At 36.3% G+C, this 12,226-nt stretch overlaps 1 protein-coding gene across 1 annotated transcript in view; it reads left to right on the forward strand.

Annotated features, from left to right (window-relative positions):
• LOC136875082 (gastrula zinc finger protein XlCGF57.1-like) overlaps window positions 1–12,226 on the forward strand; it is an 80,570-nt gene that overhangs the window by 13,562 nt on the left and 54,782 nt on the right. The window contains exon 2 of the mRNA XM_068227982.1: window positions 9,124–9,252. Coding sequence (XP_068084083.1) covers window positions 9,187–9,252 — 66 coding nt within the window. The 5' untranslated portion in view covers window positions 9,124–9,186. The remainder of the gene's footprint in view (window positions 1–9,123; window positions 9,253–12,226) is intronic.

Consider the following 12,226-nt stretch of genomic DNA (forward strand, 5'->3'; position numbering starts at 1 on the left):
TATAAGTCCTTGACATGCTTTTTCGCTTCATGAGATTCGCTAATATCTCCACTGAACTCCAACCAAAGCAATTCTCTGTAATATTGATTAATCATGTAATTAGTGATACCGTCGTACTAGTATCAACAAAACAATGCCACATTGAACAGGAAAATAACTATTTCTCATTACTGTTTTAATCTATACGAATTCTCGTTGATTAACTCTTGTTTTAACACATCATTGACAAATTTTCTATTTAAATTATATTGACATACTTAGAGAAAATTTTCTTGAAAAATTACTTCGATATTTCTGGAAAATTCCTAACTCATTTTTCAAACTATTGAGAAATTCTTTACAACTTATTCTGGGGAAATCCTATTCAAATGATTTTTGTGAAATACATTACATTTTGAGAAATTTTATACAACTTTGAAAAATTCCTTTGAAAAATTCTTTGAAAAATTCTTTGGCGCATTTCTCCCCTCTCGCAGACTTCGCTCGATTGTATTCCTTTATAAATTATATCAACAATTTTTATCTGACTAGTATTCTATGGATGGATAGAGCATCATGTGACGCCCACTCGTAATTAAGAACAACAACAACAACATCGTTGACCAATAAAATTACATTAAAAATATGGAAAGAATAAACATTCCCGGAAAGACATGAATAATAGTTACAACTAACTTAATCACACCAACCGTGTATAGGCAAATTTATCATACAGCTGAAATTATCATATTTTATTATTATCATAATTTATTATTATATTCTCCTCTTAAATTTTATTGAAGACCCTTATAGCAGGAATCGATCATAATAAGAATTCACTAAGACTGTCGTTACAAGACGACATAGGATGACTAAATTAATCTTGAAGAAATAATTATCACCACCATCATCAGAAGGATGCATCTGTGAGCCCCAGGGCAGGCTAATAATAAACAAGTCGTACATTATACAATATCAGTTGTTGAGCGAAGAAAAGAACTATTATTAGTCCCCAAATATTATCAAATCACTATAAATCACTATCATCACTATAATTCACCTTAATCATTACGACTGACATGCACCCTAGTGGTCCCATATCGCCAATTTCACTGTCCAATCCACCATCATTACATCGCTCATTTTTATTCTCAACAACCAGTCAAATACCCGACTTTCATTATTATTATAATGAATTATTTTTATTCCTCCTATTATGGCTCCTAGATACGTCTTCTCGATGAGCTGCTCCTAGTACACGTCAATTACCATCCCTTCTGATATCAGTTATATCACATAAACTAATAGTTCATTAAGACTTAGATTTACTGGTATTTTACTCTTATATTTAATTTCATCCTCCTCGTCGTGATTATTATGACCACATTTTACTCTTATTATTATTATTATTCTTATTTTTAGGTCTTAATCCCTCTTAATTCCTTTTGAGGATCTTAATTGTACATGACCTCATGTAACTCATTGGCAACTGAGATTACTTATCTTCGAATCAAAAACACCAACATTATTCTAAGAAAATGCAAAGATAGAAAATGTAGAAACCATAAATTAAAGAATGCATGAATACTCCACCATCACCATTTAAACACAACATTTACAAAAGAAACTACATTCCTCTAAGCAAGAATACAATCTACTATTCATCTACCGAAAGAGAAGAAATTTTACAATGGTACTTAAGGTTCCGATGGGAATCCTTGGCGTCGGGATGCAACTATGGGCGTCGACGTCCTCTTCTTCCGCTATGGAGGCTCGTAGATGTACAAGGTCATCGCGCTGGCGTGCACACTTTGGCTTAACCCATGATGACTACGGCGATAAACAGCAATGTTGTATCACTCCCACAATGTTCCAGAGAATTCCGAGATTTTCCTCTCATTCGTTGCATGCTGTCGGCTTCTCTTCACAATGATAGCTGAAACTAAAATTTTGTATAAGAGAACTGGCTCCACACTAGTTGTATACTATTAAATTATTTATGACACTTAACTGGCACAATGATGTACGATCAGGTTCAGTTGTACCCCGAGCTTCGAATTCCGAGCACATTCACAAGATTACAGTGAGCCTTGAAGCTGACGGAACATTATTACTAGCATTTCGGCGTTCTGTAGGCCCGGTTTCCTTTCGAATATTTGCTTTAGATAGCTCAATTCCCTTACAATATCCAAAGAGACACTGTATGAATTTCTACTGCAACACTCGGCTTAAACGAGCGCACGAACTGTTTGTGGTTTCTCGAGTTTCACCCGGTTAAATGTGTGGCTATAACACTTCGCTCTATACCGAAGTAGGCTGATGAAAAGTTGAATTAGCACTCAAATTACATAGTGGCTGTGCCATACAAGAAATAGGCAGACAGTAACCATATCTGCGAACGTTCATCTTCTTGCTAGATGGTTGAAATTATACGATGTTCTTCCTGAAGACTGTCTTACTCGATTTCTCCTCAGAGACACTCCGTTCCATTCTCTCTTAAAACTATACTGTTCTCCCCAGCTTTTCCTTAGAGACTCTTCCTTCGAATTCTTTCTAGAATAATCTCAAGACCTTCCAGCACCTTCCTCGATTTTCATTGGCTGTTGACCTCCTTGTGACGTAATTCGCCCTTCACACCGGCAAGCAAAATTCTCCAGACTATCCTTCCCCTCTTGGCGTTCGGCTCGCTGAGTGTCACCAGTGTCCAGAAAGAAACCTGTAGGCCTAAGTAAATATATTTCTACTGTTAATTGTAGTACCTTCAAATTATGAATTCAGATTGATGTACATAAATGCATCCATTGTTTTCAGCTTTTTTAAAATCAATACTCTATTAGCAACCTGTTGAATGCAATGAAATATACCTGTCACTAATCTTTTGTTTGATATATTTTTTCCATGGACATAGTTGTTTTGGAGGTGAACATCACTTCTAACTTTAAACATTAAAAACTAAATAATAATAATAATAATAATAATAATAATAATAATAATAATAATAATAATAATAAAAAATAATAATAATAATAATAATAATAATAATAATAATAAAGTAATAATAATAATAATAATAATAATGATAATAATAATAATAATAAATTTAACGATGCTGTCAGCCTTTCCTGAAAACTTACACTTCTTCTCTAATTTGGTTTGCCTGATATCTGTTAGTGACTTTTAAGTTTTTCCAATAATTCCTTATAAGTATTGATGGACATTCAGTACTAGTTACTGAATTTTTTTGTCATTATACTACAAAGGCACAGGTTAGTGGAATTGTCCAAGGCTCTTATGTTTAAGGAAAATTTGCCTTGTCCACTGCTATTGTCTGCTTCTTTCCTTTCTCCTAATATATTCATACATTAGTATAATATCTTGACCCGAATTATCTTCGTTCACAACACATTCTTTTCCGCTCATGAATATGAATGCATTTGTAGCCTGTACATCCTGGGCGGGAGTATAGGCTGTTTCTGTGCTGTTGATCTCTCTCGATCAATGACGATTGTGAAAAGGCAAATGATTTTAGTCATTTGTACTCGATGGCAGCTGGATGCTCTGTGTGAGAGGGGTGTAAGTGTGGTTTGCTAAGAATAGGTCTTGTTTTCAGTGTTTACTTAAAGAACCTCTTGCGCGGGTTCTGATGTTTGTAAATTTCTATCCAGTGTTCAAGCATCACCTTCTGCTATGTACTTCATGCCTCTCAACTCTCCATGCTTCCTGTGCTTTCGAACAAACGCACGATGGTTAATGTATTTCCTGCAGGAGCGCAAGCATAATTTCTGTCATCTTTCTGCATTTTGGGTCACTGAGACCGCATACCAGTCTATACATATGTATATTCAATTTTTTATTCATTTGTATTTAAAATTTCATGCCCACTGATGGTCGTGATTAATTCACACCACAATTATTTTAATTGAATTAATGTCTAGCAAAATAACCATGTTGTATTCACTTGATACATTGTACTGCCTACTTATAAAATGAAAGCTGGCAATCATCTAATTAAAGTAACATTTTCTTTTTACTTCTAGGTAATAGTACTGGCATATTATTTACACAATGATTTTTTGCTATGTACCGTATTACAAAAGCAAGAGTGGGAAAAGTAAAGGCATTTTTGGTTCATGAATTTCCATGGGATGCAGACCTAGGACAGGAATGACTGAAAAACATGTCACCAGATAGGTTTGTTCAAATTTTGAATGCAGAATATCCTTTGGGTGTAGTCTGCATCTTGCTGAAGCAGATTAACATCCTGGACTAAAAGTGTGGAAATTGAAAAACAGTGTTATTCCTTCTGTATTTAAAGATTATCCTGAGGATAAGATGCCAAATTCAAAGTCAACACTGAAAAAGGTGAGTAAGGAAATATGAACTATGGCAAAACACTGGAAAGAAGAGGAAGACAGAAGATAATTTTGATTATTAATCAGCTGTTTATGCTTAAGTCAGTCAGCTGGCAGATAGTGTCAGTAAGTCTTTTGGAGTGCAGACAACCAATAAATTTTGTGAAGTCAACAACGAGAAAAACTGTGAGACTGAAATTGAGGCATGCTGATTAGACAATAAAGAAGCTGGCAGCTAATTTGGAAATAGAGAAAACGAAGATGGATGAGTTCAGCTAACAGTATCATAATGATTCTTAACTCTTTCCCGCGTATTGCGTGGTAAAGCGTACGCGACTTTCAAACCAACTTCCTGTGCCATCTGTCTGCTAAACATATAACGTTTTGGAACCAGTGAATTCCCTATGCTTCCTAGATACTACTGGCATGCACGGAATTCTAAAATAAAGTGTTCTTTTATACGGTTTCTTAGATAGAACAGACAGCTGACTGAATGTAAACACATTGCAGCAACATGGCTGCTCATAACCAGTTGAATGTGGAGGATATTTGTTACAAATTAGATCAATATGTTGACAAATGCATTGGTACGGTAGTGAGTTTGAAACTGTAGGTATGATAATAAAAATGGTATGGGAAGCATTTGGGACAGGATATGAATCTGAGAGAAATCGAAATACGGCACAGGACAGGAAATGTTCATTCAGGTACCGTTTCCTTTTAAAATATTAGGCCTACTTGTAAAAAACGTAATTATCAATTTTAATTCTTCAGTTAATTCTGTTTCGGCCAATGAGACTCTACTTAAGTACATAATAGCCTATTCTAACTAATGTCAATTTATCTTCCAATCCCATTCAGTCAAAAATTGTTTATAGTTTGTATGTCCGAATGGAAGCACGATTTCCTATCTAAATATCTTCATCCGACTGATCCCGAAAATGAAATAAATTGGGAGATTCAGGGTGAATTCCTGCTTTCTCTGTATTACCAAGAAAATAAGGGCCCCATCATTTCCAGCAATTTAGACTGACTTCAAGAACAAGCAATTTAACATTATGCACCATATTGGATGCTTCCTGATGTATCATTCTGAACAAGGGGGAGGGTCTTGCTTGTAATTAGGTGATCTCATTGTATTATTTTAGAATAACTATAGTGTATTTTCCATTGTTACAAAATTAAAAAGTGATATCTTAAGTGGTTTTTACAGAATAAATTATTTAGTGAAGGTACTCCACAATTATACCTGACAAGCAAATTATTACTCTAGGTTTTGCCCGACAGTGAGTCAAAGATATTCCATGGGAAAGGGTTAAAACAATAATAGACACCAATGAGCACAATCCTGAAGACTAGGAGACACAAGCATGAATGACAGATCTTGTCAAAGAAAGACTTATCATTGAAAATGAAAGAATGAATGAGGCTGAAAACGTGTGTTCCCTCATTATTGATGAAGTGGCAATAAAGCAACAATTGCTACATGACACATGCTGAGGCTAGTTGAAATGTAGGCAGTGCTAGGAGTATGTCTATTTCAATAGCGAGCCAATAGTTTATTATGCTTCCTTACATGTGGCATATCAACTACTTACCAGCTTCCTGTTCATTTTGAAGAGGCTATGTGGTGTTGAAGAGTACTGTCTGACTCTGTCAGTCATCAAACGAGTTGAAACTATTGGTTTAATAATTTTCAGATTGGTTGCAGACAAATGTGAATTTGATCAGATGACTGTCCAAAGAAAAAGTGCCGGGCTTAGTGGCTCAGACGGTTGATGCGCTGGCCTTCTGGCCCCAACTTGGCAGGTTCGATCCTGACTCGGTCTGGTGGTATTTGAAGGTGCTCAAATATTTTATAGTGCAACACAGGACAGGATGGTATGGAAGGGTGCATGAGATGGGTCTTTTGATCCAGACTTAGTACTGTAGTGACTGGCTTATTGCCACAGTGCACAGCCTTGGATGTGGGATGGTTTATCAGTGACAATGGATGTCCCTGAGGTTCAGTCTCATCCAACTGGTTATGAGCACAATATCAACAGTCACCTACTAAAGGCTTTCTTGCTAGGTTCCTGTATATTTAGCTGTTAGACTGTGTATGAGCAGCAATGCAAGCCGGATGCGTGTGGTTTCCACCATCTTATGTCACTACATGTTTCTGATGCGTTGATGTAAACTCGTAGCTGAAAGTGGAATATTGGACAGATAATTATTTTTTAAAAACTTTGGAATATTAACAGCAATATTGTTTGCACAGGTCTGTGTTTTCCTATATTTTACTGTTAAGAAAACCACTGGTACATCAATTTACGAGTGCTTCAATGCAGGGGTCTCAAATATGAAAGGATGCCGAATGTTTACATTTTGTTTTTAAATAGTGGCTTTGAATTCTCTACCAGACTTACTGGATGAATTAGACACTTTGTTCTCAAATCTGCAAATCCTCGAACTTAAACATCTTTTTTTCCAGTAATCTAATGACTACTATCGATCATCTCAGAATCCTCATGGAGCGTCGAACATATATTTATACCAATAATGTGCTTTGAGGTTAGTTTGTTGGCTAAGTGCAAACCCTCAGCACTCTGTAGCTTAAAGTGGGTTCCTCAGTAAAAATTACTTTTTATTCAGGTAAGGAGCTGCATTCACACTTGATCATATCACAAGCATCTAACAAAATAGCAACTGATGCATAATCTGCTAGCGTGAAGTGGGGTAACTTCGGGCACTGACGAATAGCAACACTTATTTTCTCCTGTCTCTTATACTCTAAAAGATGAACCACTTGCAACAACTAAAATGCACATACAATAGAATGCTCTGTCAACGCTCAGTAGTCCAAATAACATTGTTGAGTCAATCAATTTTTTTTGCAGTCCCGACTATTGTCTTGTCTGGTAACAGCAAAAAACAAACTGTTCTCTAGCCCCAGCATTCAATTCTCTATTCCATTGGTTTATGGGGTCAAAATATAAGTTTGTCTGGTAACTGATAAACACAATTTGATGCATTTTATTCAAATAGGTTTTTCAGGGAATAGTTTTGTGATAAAAGTTGTCCTCTTCCAGGGTAACTTCGGCCATGCGAAGAACGTACAGAAAAACATTACGCGGCTGTGGATATTGTAATTACAGTCCTGTTTACTTCAAGAATGCTTTAGAAGAGATTAATAAAGGCACAATAACAATAAACGAGGAAGTTTATCCCGACAGAGCGGGGAAAGACAGTTTCCATTTTCAATGATAAATGGACAGATATCAGTTGACATGGACGATACACATTTAAGAACTTGATGATGGCCCAGATATTTTCTAATTTAGAAGAGTGTGTATTACGAGGACAGTCTACAAGATTGCTTCTTTTCCGACCGCCTTTTCTCTCCACACAGTTGGGCTTTATGATTTCCGTAACTTTTATTTAATATCTTTTGTAGCCTTATGCAGTGCAACATGTAATTTGTAATATCATACAATGCTTGTACGCTTGGGGAAAAAGTGAATTTGATCACAATACATCTATTTCACCATAAATTGTTTTAATTTGTTTGTGATTGTTGATACCGGGCGTTTTGCAGGTTAAAAAAAAAACATTCACGGAGGCCGAAGTAACACAACATCGTTTCTTGAGTTATTTTTCTTAGCCCTTCTAACAAACAACATACATCTGAAGGAAGGCTTATTTTAACATTTCTGTATTGCTTTCTAATATGTTTTCTTTCTCTATGGCGTCAGTCATTGAATGATCTGCCATAATCTTCTTTTCATATGTGCAGACTTTTTACTGTGGCACTTTTATTTTCTTCTTTGCCCAACAATGTTCTTCTTTTTATTTATTAAATCCTTCTGTTAGTTTCCTTTTGCACGGTGCTAATTGTTCTGCACTATTAGGCCTGCAGTCTGACGTCTGAATTTCAGTGCCACTGTCACGTACCTGCTTATACCACTCTTATTTTCTAGGACGACATTGCTCAGAATTGTTTTCCTTGTTTCCTTGTATGGTTCTACAACTGTGCTGAATACTGAAGAAAAATGCAGGAAATGCCTTCTTCTTTCAGTCTTATCGTCTGGCCTGTCAACTGGGCATGAATACTGCTAGCAAACAATGGAGGCTGCAGTTTGATGCGAGTTCTGTCTTCTAATTGCCTTAATCCATGATTCTCTTATATCCCTTCTGGCTGGAAAACCTATTGGAAGGCAAGAAAATAAAATGAATCATTTAGGCCTAATGTAAAATAACACTTATGTAAGTTTACATCCCGCTCCAATTTTATCAATAATTTTGACAACCTTATAACATACCTTTAAAAAACCAGAAGAAACCAAAAACCACTTAAACTATAACTGAGTGTTTCTTCATCATCATCATCATCTTGTTCCATACCCCATCATAAGGTGACTAACACCAACAAAAATTTAAGACAGAAGGCGGTAATCTCTGTTTCCTATATAATTAGGCATCTTTAATACTAAATTTATTGGTGTTAATAACTAGACAGCACTTGTAAGCCACATACTGGTATATTGAAACTCCTATTCTTCCCTTCGTTCTTTGTGAATAGCAAAACCTATGCCAAAACACTATGCAGGTAATCACAATTCTGCCAAGAAATTAGTGTGAAATGTATACAAAACTTAACATATGTTTACAGTGGATCTATATTGACATAAGGTGTAAGTGCCATGTTACGAGATAGAACTCTGCCGGTCTAATAGCCGAATATCTGTGATTGATCACATGAACAGCAGTAGCAGTAATAATTAAACAATTATGTTTTGGACTCATGTTTCAGTGTAACATCAGTAGAAGTAATTTACAACCCCAGCACTGTATAAAACTTCAATTGCTTTGTGAGATGGACTCAGAAGTGCAGATCAAAGAAGAACCAGTCTGTCTGGAGGAAATAGCCAGTACTTCACTTGTAAGTATTATTCCAGATAACATTATAGTGATAAAGATTTAACCATTAGAAGTTTGCTTAGTTTCACTGGTTACATAACTCTACTTGTATCTGTTGTATCGGAAATGTATGAGTACATTGCTATGTATTCGTAAGGCCTATTCATTTTTACTTTTTGTACTAATCTCAAGTTAGCACAAATTATTTAAGTTGTTTGAGTCATCAGTCCATAGATTGGTTTTATGCAGCTCTCCTAACCACCCTATCCTGTGCTAACCTTTTCATTTTTACATAATTGCTGCATCTTACATCTGCTTGTCATATTCATACCGTGGTCTACCCCTACTGTTCTTACCACCTACAGCACCCTTAGAAACCAACTGCACATGTCATGGGTGTCTTAAGATATGTCCTATCATTCTGTCTCTTCTTCATGTAAAATTTAGCCAAATCAATCTCCTCTCACCAATTTGATTCAGTGTTCCTCATTTGTGATTCACTCTATCTGTCTCACCTTCAGCATTCTTCTGTAACATCACATTTCAAAAGCTTTGATCCTCTTTCTTTCCAAGCTAGTTACCATCCGTATTTCACTTCCATACAATGCCATACTCAGAACTTCTTCGTAATCTGTATATCAACATCTGAAGTGAGCAAATTTCTTTTCTTAAGAGCAGCCTTCTTTCGTTGTGCTACTCTGTATTTTATGTTGTTCTTGTTTCTACCAGTGTTACTTATTTTACTACCCATGCAACAATATTCATCTATTTCTGTTAAGACTTAATTTCTTAATCTAAAATTTCCTGCATCACCTGACTCATTTCGACTGCACTCTGTTACTCTTGTAATTTATTTACAGAAGAATGGAAAGACAGGTTGAAAGTGAATTGGCAGAAGATCAATTTGGCTTCAGAGAAAATGTAGCAAAATGTGAAGCAATGCACTCCATACCCAATACTCTGTCCATACCATTCAGCATTTCCTCCAGATCTTCTAGAGTCTCAGATAAAATAACAATATTGTCACCATATCTCAGGGTTTTGATTTCCTCTCCTTGGATTGCGATTCCCTTCCGAAATTTCTCTTTGATTTCCTTCTACCTTGCCTCATTCCTTTCTGGGTTTTTCAAAGCCCTCAATTCTTTTCACTGCAGACTGAATTTTGTACAAATTATAGATAATTTTTAATTCTCAGTATCTGATCCTCGTCTCCTTCAAAATCTCAAATAACTTGCTCCAATCAACATTATCAAATGCCTTTTCAAGATCTATGAACCCCGTATGTGTGGGCTTGTCCTTTGTAATTCGATCCTCTAAGATCAGACATAAAGCCAGGATTGCTTCACATGTTCCTACATTTCTTCTGAAGCCAATTTGATCTTCTTCAAACTCAGTTTCAACCCATCTTTCCATTCTTCTGCAAATAATACATGTTAAAATTTTACAGGATGAGGTACTAAACTAATGGTGTCATAGTTTTCACACTTGTTAGCACTGGCTGTCTTGGGAATAGGTATAACTACATTCTGCCAAAAATCGGATGGTTGCTCTCCTATCTCATACATCTTACACGCTAAATGAGATAACCTTGCCAGGTTTTTTTCTCCTAATGCAGTCAGTACTTCAGAGGAAATGTCATCAATTCCAGGTGCCCTGTTCTTATTTAGGTCTTTCAAAGCTCTATCAAAGTCTGACTTCAAAATTGTGTCTCCCATTTCATCAGCATCAACAGCCTCTTCTTGTTCCAGGAACAATATCACCTAAGTCTTTACCTTGATACAACTGTTAACCTTGAAACAACTGTTGGATATTTTCTTCCCATCTTCTATCCCTATAAGTGGTTTTTGATCTGAGATCTTAATATTCATTCACCTTGTCTTCCTTTCTCCAGAGGTTTCCTTAATTTTCCCATATGCAGCATCTGACTTTCCTAGGACTATACAACCTTGAACATCCTTGCACTTCTCCTTCAGCCATCTCTATATAACACTAATCAGAGGGAAAAAATGGAAATGGAAGGGACTTGACCCTTCGGAAAAATGATGATATAGGCCAAAGGAAGACAAGGGCCATGAAGGGTGTGAAAATGAAAGACTCCCTAGCCCTCGCAAACCTAATAGCGTCGGGTTGGAAAAGAACACGAGTTGACCAAGGGAGGTTGGATAGGATAGGATAGATAAATGAAAGTGAGGAATCTGGCACAAGTAAGTGGAAGAAATTCCAGGATTCAGCTAAGGACCCTGAGGTTGCCAACCCATGCTCCAAACCCATGGCGCTGTGATGCTACTACTGAAATATAATATAATATTGTTTATCCCAGAACTGGTATTATCAAAACATTTACATTTGGGGAAAAAATAATTTATCTAAGGAAGGAGTGACAATTCCGCACGAGACTGATCATTACTACTTTGTCTCACACTTTCTTGTAGTTTGGTATCGCTACTTAGATATTCTCGATCTTCGTTATTATAATATAGCACTCCAGAATAACTATTTATGAGGGAACATTCAATTTCTTCGTCAACAAGAGATGAATGTATACTTCAGGACGCCTTGATGGCTACACTTTTGCGGGAAAGATGTTCCACTCCAACGAAGCAAAAATAACACCAGATTCCCTTCAAAACATGCAAAATGATGTGGTATATCTGCAGTACAGAACTTCTTTGGCATTTCCATGGAATCTCAAAGCATGACACTATACCGCGGACATGACACAGCATTCAATAAGGTATATATACGGGTTTGGCAGTGAATGGGTTAACCTGGCAGATACAATCCTTCATCAGCCTGGTGGTATCAGAGGTACCCCAATACACGAGCCTCATATTGATAGATTTACTAGCATGTAAAAAACCTCGTAGTGTTTTGTAAGACCATAAAACTAGTTAGTGGGATGTAAATCCAGTGATAGTAACAACTTGACAGGTAAATTATTCCAAAACCTGTTACTTTGAGAATGTGATATTGCCAAGGATTTGTTAAAAGCTTTT

The sequence above is a fragment of the Anabrus simplex genome, chromosome 5 (assembly GCF_040414725.1).
Source record: "Anabrus simplex isolate iqAnaSimp1 chromosome 5, ASM4041472v1, whole genome shotgun sequence".
Classification (NCBI taxonomy): domain Eukaryota; kingdom Metazoa; phylum Arthropoda; class Insecta; order Orthoptera; family Tettigoniidae; genus Anabrus; species Anabrus simplex.